At 45.4% G+C, this 22,816-nt stretch overlaps 2 protein-coding genes across 2 annotated transcripts; one reads left to right on the forward strand and one right to left on the reverse strand.

Moving 5' to 3' along the window:
* The first annotated feature begins 1,549 nt into the window (after positions 1-1,549).
* On the forward strand, positions 1,550-5,079 carry LOC4332406 (probable protein phosphatase 2C 31). The gene is made up of 4 exons (NM_001417499.1): positions 1,550-3,150; positions 3,350-3,463; positions 4,091-4,355; positions 4,462-5,079. The coding sequence occupies exons 1-4, from the start codon at positions 1,750-1,752 to the stop codon at positions 4,575-4,577; spliced, it is 1,896 nt and encodes a 631-aa protein (NP_001404428.1). The 5' UTR covers positions 1,550-1,749; the 3' UTR covers positions 4,578-5,079.
* An 8,013-nt stretch (positions 5,080-13,092) lies between these two features.
* Positions 13,093-16,224, reverse strand: LOC4332407 (E3 ubiquitin-protein ligase XB3-like). The gene is made up of 8 exons (XM_015772558.3): positions 15,928-16,224; positions 15,768-15,827; positions 15,612-15,683; positions 15,391-15,512; positions 15,135-15,275; positions 14,898-15,005; positions 14,492-14,765; positions 13,093-13,850 (listed from the first exon to the last, which is right to left on the reverse strand). Exons 1-8 carry the CDS (start codon positions 16,108-16,110, stop codon positions 13,413-13,415), a joined length of 1,398 nt encoding a protein of 465 aa, XP_015628044.1. The 5' UTR covers positions 16,111-16,224; the 3' UTR covers positions 13,093-13,412.
* Between the last annotated feature and the right edge of the window lie 6,592 nt (positions 16,225-22,816).

Raw genomic sequence — 22,816 nt, forward strand, 5'->3', positions numbered from 1 at the left:
TAAACTAGTAGCATGACGGTATACCTTTAGCTTATCGTCCACGTCGCGTCTAGCTTATAGATAGAACATTTTGACACATACTTCACGCTAATGTTGAAACTGTGTGCTTGCACCTAGAATTAGGTGTCCAGATCATCACTCCATCTCTGGAATGTATACGCCGATATATCTCTTAGATGTTTGTTTCGAATTTATTATTGCCCGCAACGTACCCACAACCTCATCGACTCTATAGAAATTAACCGATGGAGAGACGATTTCCATCCCATCCTAAGTCCTTTAAAATCTTGAGAGCTAGTGTCTCCTAAGAATCATGGTAGTGATTCTGATAGCAGAGGTGTCCCTAGAATAGAGTAAGATTGCTAATAGTTTCATCTTGTCATAATTAAGTTGTGTAAGGAATAGGTTTGTTAGCCAAACCATTCTGAATAAAATTGGATTTCGAAAGCGTGAGAGATAGTATGTACTACCTCCATTTCAGGTTATAAGACTTTCTAGCATTGCCCACATTCATATAGATATTAATGAATCTAAGTACACATATATGTCTAGATTTATTAACATATATATGAATGTGGGCAATGCTAGAAAGTCTTATAATATGAAACGGAGAAAGTAGTAAGTTGCGGGATGAACACAATTTTCTGTAGAAGTTTGAGTGCTAGTGTATCTCTCCTAGTAATCATGGCAATGATTTTATCGAAGAGGTGTCTCTAGAATGTAGTAGAATCGGCGGCAAAGGTTTCGCGCAGTCAGTTGTGAAAGGGATAGTTTTGCTAGCAACACAATCCCCCCTCCCCCCCCTCCTAACACACACACACATCCACACATATCTTTGGCTTCTCGTCTACATCGCGTCTAGCTTATAGATAGAACAATTTGTCGCATACTTCTCGCTAGCGTTGAAACTATGTGCCTACAGATAGAAGTAGGTGTCCCATCATCACTCCATCTCTAGGATGTAGACGCCGATATATCTCTTAGACGATTGTTTCAAATTTATTATTGCCCACAGCCCACAACCACATCGACCCTATATAAACCGACGAGGAACCATTTCCATCCCATCCCAACTCGTTCAAAACTTGAGAGCTAGTTCCTCTGAGGAATCATGGCTGTGATACCTATAGCAGAGGTGTGTCCCTAGAATAGAGTAAGGTTGCTTGTAGTGTCATAAGTGGTGTAATGAATAGGATCGCTAGCGAAACCATCTTGAATGGAATTGGATTTCGAAACCATTTTGAGTGGTGTAATATAATTTTTCGTTGAAGTTTGGGTTTTAGCGTATCTCTCCTAGGAATCATGGCAGTGATTTTATTGAATATGTGTCTTTAAAATATAGTAGAATCGCTAGCAAAGGTATTTTGCAGAAAGTTGTGAAAGAGATAGTATTGCTAGCAAGAAAACCCCCCCTCCACACAGACACACATCCCACCCCACCCACATACACACACACAAACAGTAAGTTGTGTCTTGTGAGAGAATTTTTTTAAAAAAGAAAAAACTGTGGGAGGAACAGGGTCGCTACCAAATTCATCATGGGGTAAGTTGCAGGGTACCCGGAGCAGGATAGCCACCGTTCACTCAAAAAAGGGCCTACCCTTTATTGCATCACTCGACTCCAACTATAGTCAACTCCCATAAACAAAACTAGGCTCTCCTCTGCCCTCCCTTTCCTAAAAGGTCAACTCATCTCTCCATTCCCCCCCGATCCCCAAAATCCAAAGCCCGAGAGAGGGAGAGAGGAGAATGGGCAATGGCATCACCAAGAATCCGTGCTTCTCCGGCGACCCGTACGCCGCCGCCGTGGCGTCCGACCCTCTCCCGGACGACAGCCACGGCCACTCCTTCACGTACGTGCCGTCCTCCGCGGCCGCCTTCGACCACTCCCCGAGGTCCGCCGCGGCGTCCTCCGAGACGTCATACTTCTCGCTCTCCGGCGCCGCCATCAGCGCCAACCCGGCGACGTCCGCGTCGATGCCGTCGTTCCGCCTCTACAACGAGCTGACGTGGCCGCCGTCGACGGCCTGCACCTTCGAGAGCTCCCGCTCCTTCGCCGCGGCGCCGCTCATCCAGGCCGCGCCGCCCAGGCTGTCCATGTCCGGGCCGCTCCACGCGACGTCGGGGCGCTTCTCCGAGGCGTCGGGATCGGCCTCCACCGCCTCCGACCGCTTCTCCGACCACCCGTTCATGGACGGCATGCTCGACCGCGCCTCGTCGGCCTCCTCCACCGCCAGGCTCATGCCCAGCTTCTCTCACCTCATGTCTGAGCCCCGCGTCGCGCAGTCCGGCCTGAGCAATGAGCGATCGCTCATCCGATCCCTTGTCAGGGTCGCCTCCAAGCTCCGGTTTGGGGTGCCGCTCTCCGGCCGCCGGTCGAATGGACCTGCCGAACCGACGACCAAGAGCGACGGCGACTACCGCTCCACGCCCAAGGGCAATGTGGAGTGGGCGCAGGGCATGGCCGGCGAGGACCGGTTCCACGTCGCCGTCTCCGAGGAGCACGGCTGGGTGTTCGTCGGAATCTACGACGGCTTCAACGGCCCCGACGCAACCGACTACCTCTTCGCCAACCTCTACGTCGCCGTGCACCGCGAGCTCAAGGGCGTGCTCTGGGACGACATACAAGGCGTCGACGTCGTCACGGACAACCTCCCGGACCCTGCTCTGGCCAATGCCACACACCTCTGTTTCCTTGACGCAGGCGGCGTCGGCGGCGGTGGCGACGACGACCCCGACGCAGAGCGCAAGGCGAAGAGGGGGCGGATCGAGCGCAATGCCGATGACGACGGCGCGTCGTCGGTGCACCGCGACGTCCTGAAGGCGCTGGCGCGCGCGCTGGCGAGGACGGAGGAGGCGTTCTTCGCGGCGGCGGAGGAGCGCGCGGCGCAGAGCCCCGAGCTGGGCCTGGTCGGGTCGTGCGTGCTGGTGATGCTGATGAAGGGCAAGGACGTGTACCTGATGAACGTCGGCGACAGCCGCGCCGTGCTGGCGCGGCGGCGCGAGCCGGACTTCAAGGACATCTTCTTCAGGCCCGACCAGGACTTGCAGCTGCTCAAGGCCGAGGTGATGCGCGAGCTCGAGGCGCACGACAGGAATGGCCTCCAGTGCGTGCAGCTCACTCCCGAGCATAGCGCCGCCGCCGAGGAGGTAAAATAAAAAATAAAATTGCCCCATTCTTTTACACTATCTTCTCATCCTTTGTGTCGTAGTATGAACACATTAAACTATCACATCTTTTGTTAGCGTACATGTACTGTAGCTTAACTGACAAAAGAGAAAAAAAATGAAGTTATTAGTTGATCAAATTGCTTGTGGAATTTTTTTTATTTTTTTTGGGTTGGTGCAGGAAGTGAGGAGGATCAGGTCCCAGCATCTGACTGATCGGCAGGCCGTCGTCAACGGCAGGGTGAAGGGGAAGCTCAGTGTTACCAGAGCATTTGGTGCCGGCTACCTGAAGCAGGTATGGGCCTATATAAAGTGCTTCTTCTGTAGTTCTGTTTCTTTTGTACTGTGCCACATCAAGTACATATTTCTATTGTCAAGAGTCTGCTCTGTTGTGCATCATGCAGTTACTGATTTATCTTTTTCTTCAGCATCTAGCTCACTGAACACGTGCATTTCTCTGAACATGTTAGATGTAAGTAGTAGTGGTCGAAGAACTTACTAAGAGTAACGTCCTGTCACAAGAAAAGAAAAGAGTATTAAAGGAAGTGTGTGAAACGAATGATGTAGGTCTTCTCCTTAAGACAATCTGTTTTCGTCAGGCTTTGGCATCAGTAGGCCCTCTAATTCACACGTCCGTACTTGATTAGGCACTGTCCAACAGTTAGCTGAACAGCGATGCTATAGGCTGTGCTTGTTGACGAAAAACCTAAAAAAGGGCTGCGATTGTGACTCGCAATTCGTGCATCGATCCCACCCTGAAATTTCGACATAACCCACACTAGCAAAGAGAACAGTTTATCCATGTTCATCTCGATTTTCCTCTTTGCATTGAAACTACAGCCAAAAACCACCGTATAGTTTGCTCATATATCAACCTGGTTATCTGACATTTTCGGTGCCTCCGTTTTTTTGTTCCTCGCAGCCAAAATGGAACGACAGGCTGCTTGAAGCCTTCAAGGTTGATTACATCGGCGCCGAGCCATACATCAGCTGCACGCCGTCGCTGCGCCACCACCGGATCAGCTCCAACGACAGGTTCCTCGTGCTGTCTTCTGACGGGCTCTACCAGTACTTCACCAACAAGGAGGTGGTCGATCAGGTCGCCATGTTCACCGCCGAGCAGCCCGACGGCGACCCGGCGAAGCACCTCGTTGGAGAGCTCGTCCTCCGCGCCGCGAGGAAAGCCGGTGAGCAAAATACAATGCCCTCCTGTTTGACATTTAACAGATTGTTGCAAATTTAACTTGATTTCTTGAGCTTAGCTTGACAATGCTGTCATGATCGATTATGCAGGCATGGATTGCCGCAGGCTGCTCGAGATCCCGCATGGCGACAGGAGGAACTACCATGACGACGTGTCCATCATCGTCATGTCGTTCGAGGGGAGGATATGGAGATCGTCCGTTTAGGCTTTGCCAGGCCTGAACAAACGCCAGAAGCTTCAGAAGAGAGTCGGATGCCTTGCTTCGTTTAGGCTATAGTAGGCTACAGTAGACATCGGAAAAGGCAAAACAAAACAGTAGTAGTGCCCAAGCACATGTGCTCAACACCTAAAAAAAAAAAAGAGCACATGTGCTGATCTCCTAAAAAAATCTAAAAAAAAAAAGAGAAAGAAAACCAACAAGTGCATAAGCTGATGTGCCATGATCGAACTGCCTAGTTCGAATCATGTGTTCTTCTTTGTTTGTTTGTTTTGTTTTTTTTTTTTTTTGCCGAAACTGCTGTACATAGTTCGGCAGGAGGAATGATGGTAGGTTCATGTAATTAGGTTTTTCGGCATGATGGCGATATAAAGAAGAAGAAAGCATATGCCCAATAATAACTGCTGTGTTTGTCGGTCTCAACAAGCCAATTCTGGAATCGATTCGGATTACCTTAGCAGCAATGGGCAGGATTCCTATTGCTGAAACCAAATTATTCTACATGCATTCCATCATGCACATCTTGAGTAACCGAGTTACTTGAGGGGTACTTGGTTTATTTTTGCCTGCCCTTCTTTCTCTTCCTCGTATGCAATGACTTCATAACTAAAAAAAAACGCATACAGAGAGAAAAATGCACCTCTAGAACAAGAAGAAAAAACAGAGAGGAACGGCTATAGAGTTTTGACATAGCAAACAACTGGTGCAAGCCCCATGTACGTCACTTGTGTTATAAAAAACCAGAAAGGTTTGAGCTCTGAACAGGCCAATTTTTAATGTAGAATTGATGGAGATGAAACAACAGAAGCAACTAATTAAAGAAGACACAATGGACAACAACATCGACAAATTAACTCCCAACTGGTGTGCCTGGAAAAACGACAACAGTACGTACGTCAATGGAGCTTTGTATTTATAAAATGCTCTCCAGAGAAACAGAGGAGAAGAAGAATCTACGTTGATTTCCTGGGTTTGAATCTCCCGGTCCAAGTTGAGAATTCGATAACTTCGGAAAGCTTTCCAGAGGAGGGAGAGGACTCGCCGTCGCCGGGAACATTGTTTAGGCCATGTTTTTGCTTAGGTCAACTCTCGCATCCATCCATCCAACAAGCCTAGTGTTGAGACCTATGCTAGCGTAAAAGAGAGCGTAGAAATTTATTTGAGCAAGTGGCAATAAAAAGGCCGCATCGAGACATGACCCGTGTCTATGTGCTAGATATCCGATCGACGATGTATATAGTTTGGCTTTTGAGTGAAGGAGTTTGCACGTTTTTCTCGTCAATTTTAATGGCTGTCCAAGTGCGTATTCTAGCTTGCGGGGTAATTAAGCAATTTTAATCTTTGTGCTGTTAATCTAAAGAAGAATCATATCATTCTCCATGTACTTGTACTGCTAATACTGATGTACACGTAAAATTCACATTTGTATCGAAAATCATATTACCTCTGGTTATAAATATTTGATGTTTAGAATAAAATTTGATTAAACTTTTAAACTTTAACTATGATTTTTTATATTAGATTGAGTTTATAAAAATTAATGAGTTTGTGATATTATGATAGCACTGGTCAAGGCAAATCTATAAATATTACTCCTACTTGACATTTTCTTTAACATTTAGGGCAAGATTCCGTCAAACTATTGAAATTCCAACAAATAATTTCATATTAGAATTAATTTATAAAACCTAATAAGCGTGTGATATTATGATTGTACCTTTTTTTTGGCAAATCTACTCATGCATTTATTTTTGCCTCTATACTTAGCATGTGAGAAATTATTGGTTATAGTGATTTTTTATAGGAGGGAGTTTTTATTTTATTTTTAAACTAATCATTCAAGAAGTTGTTAATGGTCGAAGTTTTAAAAGTTTGATCAAATTGTATCCTAAATATCAAATATTTGTGATCAGAAAAATTATTTATATGCACGACATAACATCTAAAAGTCTTTGAAGTACCAAAAGGTACTATACCTTGTATTGTCCACATCTAGCAACTTGCCAGTGGGGAGGTATCAAGAGATAACACAAATTAACAATAGGATATATGCTTATCTTCCCTATCACTCAACCGTAATATTTCAATGGTGAAATATTTGCCAACAACTACGGCGATTAAAGTATATCACTAATGATCACCATAGATATGTTGAGCTAGAGTTATCGATGATCTACAAGGTGTGTGCATGACATTTCCCTTAAGGCATGTTCAATAATGGAGTCCACAAGCTCCATTGTTTCATCTTCGGCCTATCAGTCGCAGCCAACATTTAAATTCTAGAACTTAAGTTTAGAGTTGCTATAAAATGATATCTATACCATATAAGGTATAATTGTTGCAATCTATTAGCTACATGATTTTCTACTAAAATGACCTCTCTTACCATTTTCCCCTCATTATCTTTCTTATCCATTTTATTTCTCCCTCCTAGAGCACCATAGCGTATACTCCTCTCCTTTATATTCCTCATTTATCCATATGTGTAAAAATGTGACATAAGCATGCTATAAGCTCACTGATATTGTATTTTCTTAGTAGAAATATTAGTTGTTTTCAAAAGAAAACCATATTTTGTTTATTTGTAACAACTCAACCTAGTTTTTTTAATCATTATAGGAGCATACTCAATATCCATGACCCAGAGTGATCAAAGTTGGAACACAAAACCTATTTTAATTGCCATAATGTTTGATGACGACGAGGGCCCTGTAGTGGTTCCCACGTCCTAATAAAAACACGCCGAACCACCTCTACCGATTTCCCAACCACCCCTCCGATTCAACACCGGCAGCCCTTGGATGCAAATACAACATCAGCAGCAGCCCTTGGACGGGAGTACAACGCCAGCGGCATCCCTTGGACGCGAGTACAACGCCAGCAGCAGCCCTTGGACGCGACTACAACGCAAGCAGCAGCCCTTGGACGCGAGTGCAACGCCAGCAATAGCCCTTGGATGCGAGTGCAACGCCAGCAATAGCCCTTGGAGGCGAGTACAACGCCAGCAAAAGTCCTTGGACGTGAGTACAGCGCAAGCGGTAGCCCTTGGATGCGAGTACAACGACAGCAATAGCCCTTCGACGTGAGAACAACGCAAGTAGCGGTCCTTGGACGCGAGTACAACGCCAGCAGCAGCCCATAGGCTTGGATTTAGCACCGATAACTATTGTCGTGTGTGAATCCAATGTTGGATTCAAGGTTTGAGATTGACCCCAAGTTCCTTCACAATGTTTGTCGCCAAACTTAGGTGTCTTATGATAAAGTTCCACGTTATTGAGGATGCTCTAAATGTCATCAATACCATGTAGGAGAATGTCAAACGAAACCCATTATGAGTAAAGAAAAGATATGATATCCAAAAGAAGAAACCTAGGTAGAACAATTTGGTCAATGTTAAAGATACAAAAAATAGAGAAATTCCTTATATAACTTGAACATGTTTAATTTAACCATTATTTTATTTCTACTTCTAATAGGCATATCAAATAACCTTAATGCTAGCACCTCGTTTATCAAAAACTATTAATCCATCCATATATGTATGAGACGCATAGACCGAACAACAGAACAACATAAGTAGTATTGCATATGAGTCTGATGTATGGGTCCAACTTATTACGTGGACCATGTTAGTAGAGTTGCTTTTTTATATATACAAAATCATGTGCTAGATAGTTCAGTTTTCTTATAGAGAAAAACCCTTGTGTACCCCTGAAACTTTACCCAATCCCTTAATATGCCTTGAGTTTTGCTCATTCCCTTATATATCCCTAAAATTTTGGTTCCATTCTACATCATTTCCGTTAGTTGACCATTAAATTCTTAGTAAAATGTTCATTTTACCCTTTGGTATAAAGAAACATATAAATTTATGAGGTTTTTATATTTATGACTTTGTTATTATTTATGCCAAAATTTATTTTAAATATGACGTAAAAGAATAATATTTATTTTTAATTATTAAAAATCTTATAAGTAGCATATTGTTGTTGACTGTAGTACAACATATTTGTTGTATAAGGCAAATCTATTTATATGCTACATAAACAATTTTTAATAACTAATGAATAAATTTTAATTTTAGTGTCACATATGTAAATAAATTTTATCTAAATAATATCTCGCATAACAAACTAATAAATATAATAGTTTCATACTACAAATTGTTACCCTCCAACAATATACTCCATATATTTATACCCAAGGGAAAAAGGTGGATAGGTTCCACCACAAGTAACCTAACTAGTTAAGCCACGCCCACTTCACATAGTATATAATATTCAATTTTAACTTTACAATCAAGTAGATAATATCAACTTCAAAAACATAATCGGTCAACGTTCATCCATGAATATTCTAATTAGAACGAAATCTAAGTTTATTTATCTCTTTTATATGTTGAACATTACTATAGTGTTGGCCTGGTGGGCGACTCCATAATATGTTAGAATTGGAGGGGTGGACTCCAATAGTAGTCCAGGCAATGCTTAAGGGGATAAGAGGGATAGAAAAGAGAAGAGAGAGGAAGGGAGGGGGGGAGAGGAGAGTCTATCACATGTGAGTTCCACCAGCCACGTCAGCAAACAACAGCTTCCTAAACCACTGAAAGAGTCGGTTTGCACTAGTTTTCGAAGATGTGGGAGACCTTATTCCAGGTTTTGTGGTTGAGGGAAGCAATTCAATGACGAGCAAGATGATGAGGGATGCAAAATAGACTTATTCCATGATATTAAACTAACTATAATTATTCAGGCCTATTTTATCCTGGAATAAGTCCACTTTGACTCCCTTAATACAATCCTAATATAATTCATATCCATCATCCTCAATACTGGAATCTTGATTGCTCCAACTATAAAAAATCGGTGCAATTTAAGTCACTCTACGGTTTTGAGGGTGGTTTTCACTAACAAGACATCTTGACTTGGTCCGCCCTATGCTGATGTGGTTGCCCAGTCATAAAATAAAAGTAGGTCTCACAAGTAAGTGACTATAGAAAAAATAAAAACAATATGGGCTCACTTGTCATCCTCACAATCCCGCTCTTTTTCCTTCTTCCTAGCTCTCTTCCCCAATCTCTCTCCTTCCTCTTGCCCTGTTGGCAATGGCTAGGGAGGGAGCAGTGGCAGGCGCTCAACGGTTGGCATGGGAATTAGGGAGAACGAAAAGAGGGAGAGTAGTAAGATAATTACTTCCATGTGGGTCCCATGACTTTTTTAAAATTTTTATTTGCTGACTCTGCTGTCACGTGAGCGAAAACTGCCATCGAAACTGCTGAGGGAGTTAAATTGTACCGGTTTTAATAGTTGGGGTCAATATATCTCGTATTACGGATGAGGGATACGAAACAGATTATAGAGCCATATAAAGGGAGTCAAAGTGGACTTATTCCTTGTGTGGTCTACCGTAATGGCCTGATAGTAAGCCCAGCAATGCTTAATGTGCTGATAGTACCACAGTCCAGCCCGTTTCATGAAAAGCGCGGTTGGGCTCGGGTGTTTCCCAAAGGAGTGGAGTCCCTTCGCCGTGCCGTTCCGTCTGGCTCCTCCGATCTCCCCCAGAAATCGTCGTACGCCCAGTCGCCTTCGACGGCGCGAGGCCGGCGCATGGGTGCGAACGAAGGCGGGGCAGCATGGTCCGCTCGGCACGGCTGTCGGCGGCCGCAGAGTTCGCCCGCAAATCGTCTGAGAAGAGGCGCAGGTATGCACCCCCCAAACCCAAACCCGAAGCACGATCGCCTGAAAAAAAAAAAACAACAAACACTGTAGTGTTTATTCGCTTGCTGATCAATCGCCAGCAGGAGAATCCCGCATGTTGCATCTCGGGACGAATAAACAGAATCGCTGGACTGCATCCTGTTATTGCGTTGTTATTTATATACTCACTCCGTTCTAGAATAAGTTATTAATAATGTGATATATCCTACTTAAAACTTATAGTATTAAAATATATGTCGAGTATTAGTAGTACTTTATCTGTCCTAAAATATAGTAAACTTATATTAGATGAGACACATCTGGTTATACTAGCATGTATCTTATCTCCGATATAAGGTTGCTATATTTTAGAACTGATGGAGTAATATTTTACGTTTTTCTGGATCTGGAATTCGGGATGGGATATCATAGATAAAGCTCTGCAAGGCAAGCTTTTCGTGGTGATGCAGGTGGGAGTGGATGGTGCAGGCGTGAGGTCTGCACATTGAGCAGGTTCTGCCCATGATCTCCTGTTTACTGCAAAAACTAATGCATACAGAACATTTAACTCGCCACACTCCATAAACCATACAGATCACACTTATTGACCTGCATAGAGTATTAAGATCATTTGGCCGTGTGCATCAACGATTCAGAGATTGGCATTTTTATGACGCATTTTGGAGACCATTGCACAACACTCTCTGAAGCTCATGTCGTGCACCTGACGAGTAAAACTATCTACTCCTAGTAACTTGGGAAAAAGTAAACCGGTAATTAGATTAGACTGCGGAATTTAATCTTTCGGTACGGTCCAATTACACCTTCCCGTGATGGTTTTTAGCCAATTGGCCCATTTTTTTCGTTTTTTTTTTCAGACACGCTGACAGCAGTATTACTTCTTCCACAGACCCTGTGGAGGTGATTCGTGTACCCTTCCCTTTTGGTCCCATCCACTGCTGACCTGAAGTAGTAACTCCATAGTTTTACAATGTTACATGTCTCTTTCGTTTCTCCCTTTTTCCTCTCGCTTTGCCTGTTGTAGCTCATGCCTGCTTGTGCCTCCTGGATATTCTTTCAGGCTTTTTAATCGAAGTGATAGGTCAGTTTTGTTATCTATACTGCACCACTACGTCTAGTACTAGTACACTAGCACTATACTAGTTTGCTTATCCTTTCTTTTAACTCTAAAGAGGATATACTTTGAAGTACCCACTGTGTAACTGGAAACAATGTTAGGGCAATAAACAGTAGTGGGTGACCTGTGCATGATTGTTGCAATTTAATGACAAAGCTGATAGTATTAATCAGGGAAGATAAAAGGCATTTGATTATCTGGTGCCTAATTTTTATCTTGTCTTGTGGATCCTTTTATACGTGCCATGCTTGCTTGTTGCTTGTAAGCTGGAGGTATTGGGGCATAGTGTAGGAGCCTTCTGTCGATTTGTTATCATGATGATGCAAAAGGGGCTCCATAATTAGTAGTAGTAGTTGTTGTTGTTGTTGTTGTTGTTTATTGTTGTGTCCAACTTTTCTGCTGATTGTTCTTAGGGTAGTAAAAGAACTGTTAAGTAGAGCAGTACCAAACTACTAGTACCAATTGCCTCTGGTAGTTGGCTAGAGAAAACATTTTTTGCACTTTGCCATAGTTAAGTATCTTATCTTATATTACTATATGATGATAATGATACTATTACATCTTATCTTATATTACTATATGATGATAATGATGCTATTACTATACTAAACCAGGCATTGTACCGGTTCTATCTTGGTGAAGAAGTTTTGCGCCGGTTTCTAAAAGAACTTCTGGGTGGTGACAGCGGCTGTCTGGTTGGTAGCAGACTAGCAGCACATAAACACAAGCATACACACACTCAGAGTTGGATCTGGACCCTGAACATGATCTAGCTTGACTTTGATGAGATGCTGAACAGTAATTATTTCCGATCTACGCAAGTTTCGTCGTCACTGGTTTGGTCTGATGCTGATTCTTGACTGCCATTGAGAGAGATCCTTGCAAAAGGGCAAAAGGGTATGGGAAAAAAAAGAAAAGGAGAGAAAGGTCTACTGTGACGTCTCTCTTTCTTCATGGTCAGGTGTCGCAGCGTCTCCTTCCAATCTTCCCCTGGACACTTTCTGCGACGTCGTCGCTTCTTTCTGACGAGAGTTTGCTATTCCTGAGTCCTGATGAGGATGTGATGTCAAGTCGATTCTCCTCGGTTTCCCCACAAGGCTGACTCCATTCAGGCATCAAGTGAGGAGTCGCTGTCCCTCTTCCTTCACCATCTGTTCCTGCCATTTCTCCTGCTGAACTGAACCATCCCTCTTCCTGATGAGCTCAAGAATGCTCCATGCCTCCATGGCAAATTTCACTGCTTCTTGAGACAAAAATGTTGCTCATTTGTAGTGCTCCCTCACTGCTTCTTGAAACAAAAATGTTGCTCATTTGTAGTACTCCATTTCCCAATTTTTCTTGGGGCTTGTCCTAGTAAAGCACAAGTAGTAAGCTGTACAGTGCCATAAACCCATACCTATATGAGCTACACATGCTGACTGGAGTCTGGAGACAGCCATGAAGGCATGAACAGTGTGTAGTACATTTGCCACCTCAGCGCAGTTGATCCAAAGGGAAAGTTGCAACAATCTACGTCCCCAGTTTGGCCATTATTAATGGGATCCTAAGCTTCAGTCATCATCAGATCACAAATAAGGACCCCAAAACTAGACAAGATTGGACAAAGTCTGAAGATAGCACCTGAGCAATGTAGCCCCATCTCCAGATAGCCAATTATAAAGCAGTCACATGGATTTGTTTTGGGTTCTCATTATCATATCGGTCCAAATCTCTGAACCTGGCATTTACAAATTTTCAAGAACTCCACTGGAAGTGCTGGGGGCTACCAAGCATGCAAGGACTGCTTATTTGGATTTACACAGCGTAATACAGCATGGCTCAAATCTACACAGATGGAATAGCTCATTTTCTTGAGGAAAAAATAATAGTAATAATCTACAAAAAATAGTAGCTCATTTGCCGATCGGTTGAAGAAGACTACGACGACGACGACAATGGCTTGTACCAGGATGATCGTGTCCACTCTGACTCGATCCGATGAGTTGCGTGCTAGGGCTTGTCGACGTCGACGTGTTCGCTGCTGTCGGTTCGCCGTCTGCCCATCTTCCCGATCGACGACGCAATGCTGCCCATGATGCTGCTGGTGCTGCCGCCGTCGCCGCTGGGGTGGTTCACCGCCCGGCGAGACCTCCTGTGCAGCGGCGACGCCAGCCTGCTGCCCGCCTCCTCGTCGTCCTCCTCGTCGTCGCCGCCTGCTCTGGTCTTGGTCGTCGCCACCACCAGCCGGGAGATGCCGCCGCGGCAGAACGGGCAGGTCGGCAGCGGCTGCTGGCACGGCGTCGCCGCCGCCGCGCTGGGCTTCGCGTGGCAGCACAGCGCCAGCGTGCACGCCGCGCACATCTGGTGCCCACACTCCCGCACCTCGATCGTGCACGCCTGCTCGAAGCAGATGCTGCACACCTCGCCGCCGCCGGCCGCCGCCGCCTCCTGCACGACAACGAGCACACGACACGATCAGTCATGAGGATGGGCATCACAGTGCTCCGGGATGCATGTCTGAGATGCAGCACTGATCATGGCATGTGCCCTGAGGTACATCGTTTTGATTGCATATACGAGATTGAATAATGATCTCCAGGCATATGGATCGGCGCAGTTGCTCAGACGTGCACCGAGGACTTGTGGCTTTCGTGCAAGTGACCGTCTACAGATAGGAGTACATGCCGCTGCCCGTGGTTTGACAAACATGTGCCTAACTTGGCGTTACCAATGAGTACAATATTATAGACTAGTACAGTACACCAGCAACCATTAGCAGTAGCCATCATGCTGATGAGTACTTAAGAACCATTTGAAAATAAAAATTAGCATCTCCAAGGGCATCATTCGTTTCTCTCTCTCTCGGATCAAGATAAGTGTGACCCGATGTGTGAGACTTGATAATGCAGTCTAGTAGATGAAACCGATGTTACGATGCATTCTGGGATAATGGCTACGAGATCAGTACCGGTGCAAGTGTGCAGTTGCTATTGTCAACTCGAGTTGTTTCCATGGTCATTGTCCAAGATGTGACGAGAAGGCAGTAAAGGAGTAGTACTACTTGTAAAATTTGCACAATTCGGTACTACCTCAGAGATGGCGGCGTCGTGCGCGCCGTCGTCTGAACGCGACGGCGATGGCAACGCCAACGGCGACGCGCTCCTGGCCCCTTTCAGGGTCCTCTTCTCCCTCTCCCGGTTGGCCTCCATGAGCGCCGCCTCCAGGAGGGCTTTGGCGTCCGGCTCGAGCTCGCTGATGAACTTGAGCGGGGACGGCCACACCAGGGGCTCCGCCGACGACGGGTTCAGCAGCGCGGCGCACGCGACGTGCCCTCGCTTCATCGCCACCTCGTACGGAATCCTCCTGCACACAGAGAGAGAGAGCGCAAATTCGTCGTCACCGCCATGAAGAGAGAGAAAGACACGAGCTGGCATTTTCGAGTTCTTCAACTGATGAATTGGACAGGGTGAGCTGAGCTCTGCGATTGCAACTCACCCGACGGAGTCTCGCTGGAGGCGGTCGGCGCCCCAGGAGAGGAGCTGGCGGACGCAGTCGAGGCTGCCGCCGCGCGCGGCCAAATGCAGCGGCGTGCTCCCGGGGAATCTGCAAGAACAACGGGCGGGCGCGCGCGCGCGCGTCAAATGTCACGGCTTTCCTAAAAAGGCGCGAATTTTCGCTTGGAAGAAGCGCGGGGTTTTGACTTTTTGACTTGGGGGGGAGGAGGAGCTTTACCCAAAGGCGCTACTGGAGGCTGACACGATGGCGCCGTTCTCGAGCAGGACGTGGACGCAGCGCCGCCAGCCCTGCCTCGCCGCGAGGTGCAGCGGCGTCGCTCCGGTGTCGTCCCTCACGTTCACGAACCGCGCGAAACCCCTGCAACTCCACACAGCTGAGAACACATGAGCAATGCCGCCCAGCGCGCGGGCGGCTGCTAGCTACAGGAGGCGCAGCGGAAATGGCGTGGGGGCTCCGGGAACAGAAGGCCAACCAGGATTGCGACACCGGCGCCGACTGCGCCGCCGAGAGGATGGCCCGTAGGCAGTCGGCGTGGCCGTAGTACGCCGCGTAGTGCAGGCACGTCCGCCCGTGCGACGAATCGAACATCACAATCTGCGCCCGAAACAGAAGCACCGGTTAGTCGAACGCCATGAACAGCTCTCCGAGCTCCGACCACTAAACACGGACACACGGTGTTCGCTTAAGTCTCACATTGGCGCCGGCGTCGAGCAGCCGCCGCACGCACTCGGTCCTCCCGTGCATCGCCGCGAGCATCAGCGCCGTCTGCGGCGAAAAAGAGGTGCAAGATTTGAGGAGAAACTTCCCCCAGGTGGGAGTGACAGAAGCAAACAGGGCTGCGCCGCGAACCTGCTTGTGGCGGTTAACGACGTCCGGGTGCACGCAAAGATCCAACGCCATGGACACCACCTAAAACAAACACAAGCAAGAGTACAGTTAGCACGCCGCGGTCGGCGCGGCGGCGAGGAGCATGAGAAGCAAGCAAAAAAGATGGTCGGTTCTAGCTTACCTGGAGGTGGCCGTGGGCGGCGGCGATGTGGAGGGCGGAGAGGCGGTCGAAGAGCGTGGTGCGGCCGAGGAGGGAAGGGCGGGAGCGGACGGCGGCGGCGAGGCGGGCGAGGTCGCCCGACTGCGCCGCGCCGAAGAAGTCCACCTCCTCGCTGGGCCGCCCGCAGCTGGCGCCCTGCCCCATCGCCGCGCACGCCCTCTCGCCGGCCGCCCGGCGAGCTCGGCGGCGGGGCGCGGGGGGGGGGGGGATGTGTGGGTGGAGTAGACCGCGACGGCGAAAGGGGAGAGGGGGGAGCTTACGCTGGGTTGCGCTTTCGTCTGGTTTTAAAAGCTTGGTTGCCTGGTTCAGCAATTTCTTGCTGTGGATAAACTCTTTCATTGTCACCTGCTAGGATATTTGATCTTTTTCCAATAAAAATATCCTGTCATTTTCCATCCTTTTAGTAATTGGCAAAATTTTTTGCAAGTTGTTTGTTTGGTTTGTTACCATTTTCTTGCCAAGATATATGTTACAAATTAATTTGGCAATGCCGATTTTTTTTTTTGCAAACTATACACTGAAGAAAATATTCCTAGTTACCCATGAGAAATTATGCGCATACATAATTACACAGTATTGTCTTGTTTTCTTTCACCGAGAATACGGTTAAAATAATCTTCGAAAAAAAATAACGCGGTAAAAAAACTTTACTGCTACTGATGAGAAACTGACATCCTCTCGTTCAGTCGTTCTGTTTCTCGCCCCCCACCGCAAGTCATGTTCATTTGTTATCTTTCTCTCCCCCACCGCAAGTCATGTTGAGAGTGCATATTTTCCGATTGGACAACCACCCTATTCGTACCCGGAACTCCTCTGAGAGTACATTTTTCACACTTCAGCTATTTCTGAAAACTTAGTTTATAAATATTCTCTCACCCAAAAAAATAACCATCCTACCTGTGTCCAAATTCATAGTAAGAATTAGATTTTTTATGGGATGGATTGTATAGACCATAGAAAAACTACTTCTAATTTTGGACACTGGTATCAGCGTTGGCATTGTTGATGCCGAGGTGCAAAGCCATGGCGCCAAATAGGGGTGAAAACGGTCGTAATCGGTAGCATCTTTTTAGGATGACACTCGATCAGCTGGTAATTAATCATATTTATCATTTAAACTATTTAGTTTCAACATTAATACAACTCAGAAAGAAATTAGAAAAAAAAATATAAATAGCCAAAAAGGTATGGTTGAAAACAATACCCCTCATACAGAAGCGACACTCGGTAGATTGGAAATTTCCATGACTGTTTTCACCCTTAGCGTTAAAGTCCATGGCGAATGGCGCCATGCTCCTACTTAAGTGGAAGGAGAGCCCAGGCTGGCGTGGCCAAGGGTCGATGCTACCAAGGCTGTGTTTAGTTCAGCGCAAAGTTTGAATTTTGGTTGAAATTTGAGATGATGTGACTGAAAAGTTATGTGTGTATGACAGGTTGATGTGATGGAAAAGGACTGAAGTTTGGATCCAAACTTTGGATCTAAACACAGCCCAATAGCTTTGATGCCGACCACACTTCCCTCTTTCAGCAACTCGATATGACAATGAAAGCGAGCAGACGAGACCAGCTGCGCCCTGGTAAATGGCACACCCTCTGTTTCATATTATAAGTCGTTTTGACTTTGATCAAAATCAAACCACTTATGTTTGACTAAGTTTATAGATAAACCAAATTAGTTTCATTAAATCAATAAATCAATAATTGAATACATTTTCATAATATATTTGTTTTGGGTTAAAAATGTTACAACTTTTTTTTTACAAACTCGGTCAAACTTCAAACAGTTTGACTTTGACTAAATGACTCGTAACCTGAAACGGAGGGAGTAGCGATCAAACGAGACTAGTTACTTACTCCCTCCGTTCTAAAAAAAACTCAATCTGTGACCCCTCCTATCCTAGATTCGTTGTCCTAGGATCTATAGAAGGGGTCACAGGAGGGGTCCTTTGTCCAGATTTGTTGTTCTAGAAGGGGTCACAAGTTAAGTGTTTTTTTTATGGAGGGAGTAGACCACTTGTTATAGATTCTTTTTAAGTTTTGTAAAAACATTTAATTTATCCATCCAATTAAGTAATAATACATTCAATAAATCATTTTAAAGCGGGCCAAAATTACAAAGCTCGATCAAAATCTTCTATGGCTATGTTTAGATCATTTTGTAAAAATTTTCACCCTGTCACATCAAATGTTTGGATACATACATGGAGTATTAAATATAAACGAAAAAATAACTAATTACACAGATTACGTGTAAATTGCATGACGAATCTTTCAAGCCTAATTGCTCCATGATCTGACAATGTGGTGCTACAGTAAACATTTGCTAATGACGGATTAATTAGGCTAAATAAATTCGTTTCGCAGTTTACAGACGGATTCTGTAATTTGTTTTGTTATTAGTTTACGTTTAATATTTAAAATGTGCGTCCGTATGTCTGATGTGACACGCCAAAACTTTACACCCATAGATCTTGACACAGCCAATATACAGTAGGAGTATTTGTTTGGTTGATGCATCGTTTCCTATTTAGTTTGCTCTAGTTGTTTGGTTACGCGTTCCTAGGGTATCCTGATCCTCCCATTAATGTGCAGGTGGATGAAATGTTGGATACCACTATTCTAAGCTTGGTCAGGATCAGTTTGTAATCCAACCATGGTCGTGTTTTGATTCAAAATTTTTTCTTCAAACTTTCAACTTTTCCGTCACATTAAATGTTTAGACATATGCATGGAGCATTAAATATGGACAGAAGAAAAAACCAATTGCACACTTTGCATGTAAATCGCGAGACGAATCTTTTGAGCCTAATAACGCCATAATTTGACAATGTGATGCTACATTAAACATTTGCTAATGACGGATTAATTAGGTTTAATAAATTCATCTCGTAGTTTACATGTGAAATCTGTAATTTATTTTGTTATTAGTCAATGTTTAATACTTTAAATATGTGACTGTATACTTAAAAAAATTTTAGCACACGAACTAAACACAGCCCATAACCCAGTATAAAATCCTATCAGTTTTAAGATGTTGAAGTGAAACCGTCCTGTCTAATTTAGTACTAGTACTTCCTCATAATTTGATTCATTTTGGATAGAGGGTAGCTGGTACGGAATACATATTACCCGTAATGAAACCCCTAGTTCTGTATTCTGAAGTAATGGATCACACGTCCTCCAGGAGCTCTTCCTCTTCTCCGAGTACGCCACTAGCAGAGCCATACTAAACAGTATATTTACAAATAAAAAATAATTTATAAATAAAATTTTTATATATGTGTTTGATTTAAAAGTAAAAGCTGAAAAATAAACTTTGATGAAAAACCTTAAAATCAATTCTAAATATAAAGATAAAACTTTAAATTTTTACCGATAAGTATAAACATAAACGAAAAGATAATTACTCCTTCCACCTCACCCTCCCCATGTATAGCGACTAGCAAAGCCGTATTCCTCCCACAATAATCTCTTACCATTAATTCCCTAGAGAGACCAGACAAGTTAGGTAAAATCACCGGCTACACCACCACCAATCCTGCTTATAATCTCAACATTCTTCCGACCAAACACACCACCTTTAATCTTTACACGCTCACCCACTCCGTGACTTCTCCACTGTAGCATCTGTAGCACCAGGTCCCCCATGTCCATGCATCCACTCGACCGAAGCTTACCCTCGCCGAGTTTTTACTCACCCTCGCGTGGCCGCCTGCCTGCCTGCCTGCCTCGGTCGGAAGCAGGGGCGGATACAACGTGGGTGGAGGGGACTCGAGTCCCCCCTACCTCCACATATGGATACCTTCAGAGCACCCCTTTAATTTTTTCATTATGAATGATAAATTAAGGTTTCTAGACAGCTGGAGGTTGAATAAATTGTGTAATTGAGCCCCTTCAATTTTTTATTTCTGGATCCGCTCTGGTCGGAAGCAGATCAATCACACGTACTAGAGCAGTCGCGGCCCCGTGAATGCGGCGGGGGGCAGCGTTTCTCAACCGCGAATCGGTCTCGTGCCGTTGCGTTGCCGCTTTCACCGATGGGGGCACACCCTCGCGTTGCAACGCATCTCGTTGCCGCTTTCACCGATGGGTACCTTCGCGGATGCGATGCGAGTGTGTGCAACGCGAACGTTCTACCTGCAGATAGTGATTCTTTACCACACGCGCCGCGGCGATATATATGTAGGAGAAGGATATATACTACTATTTTTCCTTCCCGTTCTGGTGCCAAAAGAGAAAGACCCTCCGGCAAATCCGTCGGTGCGACCGTGTACATACGCGCGGCGCGAGGGTAGGCATCGAATCTTGCAGGCTCGATTGGCTGTGTTTGGGTTGGTCACGACACGATCGATCTGGTAGAACGTACTGTACGTAGATACGGAGTCTAGGGTAGCGGCAGCACGGGCTTTTGGTTAAGCGCGAAGAGATTTCGCGAATTATTACGTGTGTGGTCCTGTTGCAAGGAGCTACTACTACTATCACTATGCTTGCATGCTGAGACAAGCATTGTTCCTAACGGACCCACCTAGAGGCTAGAGTAGAAGCTGCTAGCTAGCGCACGGCGGAACGTACTGACCGGGAGGGAACGTAAAGGTGGGGAACCTGTTTATGTGAAGATTTGCGGTGCCCTTTATGGTCCAACAAGTAGTTGCAAGTTGGGTGTGATACGATATGAGACTTGGTGACCTGGTACTCCTACCGTCCTAGTACGTGGAGCATCTCTCTTGCTGTGATATGAGCAAAGGCGAGCTGATCAGTGGTGCAACAAGAGGTCACGGCATTACTCTGTCTCAGTCGAGAAACTGAAGCTACTCCGCCGTGAACTCATTTTACTCGTCACACGATCCACCAAGCAAAACTCGGAGCCCGTACTGGCGCGTCGCGCACCGCGCGCGCTAAACTTCACGTGCGATGCGACACCTACATGTACACGGAACGTGACGCACCCTGCAACAATCGCGCTCGCGCGTCGGTGGCTGCGTGCGCTGCGACCGACGCGCGCGCGGGTGACTGGGCGACTGGCTACCACCACCGAGAGGCCGTGCCTGCACGGTGCGGTGAGATAATAGAAGAGTAATACTCACGTATTAGTGTCCTTCTAATAATAAATTAACGTGCAATTTTTTTACGCGTCCGTAAAAAAAACATATCAGTGACTATAATCTTAGTAATAATATTGTTCTACAGGAAGTATCAATGTTCCGGTCCGTGCGGTGCCGGTGGGTGTTATAACAATATTGTTATCCCATGCACTGACGTGTACTAATTTGTTTAAGAAAATCTAATCTTAAAGATGTATTTGGACATAATATGTTCAGATACATTTGTAGGATTGTATTTTTTTTAATGGTGAGGGTAAGATAATAAGAGGGTAAGATTCACATGTTAGGGGCTGCAATCTTTGTAACATTATTGTTCTGCCGCAAGCATCAGCGCTCCGGGCGTTGCGTGAGTGCCAACGCGTCGTATCCCTCTAGCTAGGCTCTAGTGAGCGCTGTCCCGGGCAACAGATCTCAGCGGGCCGGGCTTCCAATTGGTTGTTGTTTAGACATCTTTTACGTGCTACTCATTGCTACGGTCTACGGCAATCGTGTAGTCACTTCAATTCGGATACGTACGCACTGGGGCACAGGATTGTGTAGCGGTACAAGTACGCTAGTAGTATATGTATAGGTTACAGTACTAATGTTTCACCAAAAACGGCGTCCAATTGACCCTCAGACTGTTTCCCTTTCACCACAGATTTTTTCTTCCTTTTTTCTTGTGGTGAAACCATTACAGTAGAGTAGATTTAAATTTTGTGTTACACAGCCAATTTTCGCAGTGGCAGGACAAATGGAACGAGCGTGACATGCTACGTGAGAGGGGGTAAAAACTATACAAAGGATGAGATGACGACAGAGTTTAAAAGGCCACTCCACTCCCAGTCCCACAGCCCATGGCAGAAACACATGAATGGCCACGCAAATATTCGGACACGCCTATAAGGCTATAACCCGCATGTGTACCGTGTACAGTCTCCTTTTCGTCGCGACCAACTGACCAAGCTAGGGACCGTGCACGTGCCATGCGTGGTTAGCCGGCCGGCCGGCCAGCTCCCCTTCTTTGTTGCGACGCACTCGGATTCGTGTGGCTTTCATAGCAAAGCCACGAAAGACTGGACGAGAGAAAAGTGAATTACTACTACTGTGTGTCCAATGATCAAATATGTACTAAATCGTGACAACACAGTAAGCCAGTAACAGTAGTGAGTAAGAGGCTAAGAGCTGAGTGACAACACAGTGACAATACGTACGTGTTGGGCTGTTTCTTTCGTCCGGTTTGACCACCTCGGGCAGCCACGCCTATTCGCCTTCACGATATAGGATCATTTGTTGGAGGCCCCATACGTACCTTCGTGGATCCAATCCATGACTCGGGCTGCGGGGATTCACTTGAAAACTTTTTTTTCTTTTGAAAACTTCACTTGAAAACTTGGTCAACTTCAGATTTTAACAAAGTTTCAACATTTTATAAATCCAACGCAAATAAATTTTTGGAGTTCATCACCCCTCTAGTGTTTGGATTCGATATCCTTCATTCGTCAACCTTCTTCTTCCTCCTCGAGCTCGTTTTTCTTTTCTCCTCAGGCAACCAGACATTACCGGTCCTCAGCTGAGGGTTTAATTATCACGCGATGCGAGAACAGGAAATAGGAAGAGAATGATGCTGCTTTTAGTTGACGTGTGTGGCTTTCTGTTTTTGTTTTCTCTTGGTATAAACGGGGTATTAACTCGTACTGATATACTTCCTCCGTTTCGAAATGTTTGACGCCGTTGACTTTTTATTACATGTTTGACCGTTTGTCTTA

Source organism: Oryza sativa, chromosome 3 (assembly GCF_034140825.1).
Source record: "Oryza sativa Japonica Group chromosome 3, ASM3414082v1".
Classification (NCBI taxonomy): Eukaryota; Viridiplantae; Streptophyta; class Magnoliopsida; order Poales; family Poaceae; genus Oryza; species Oryza sativa.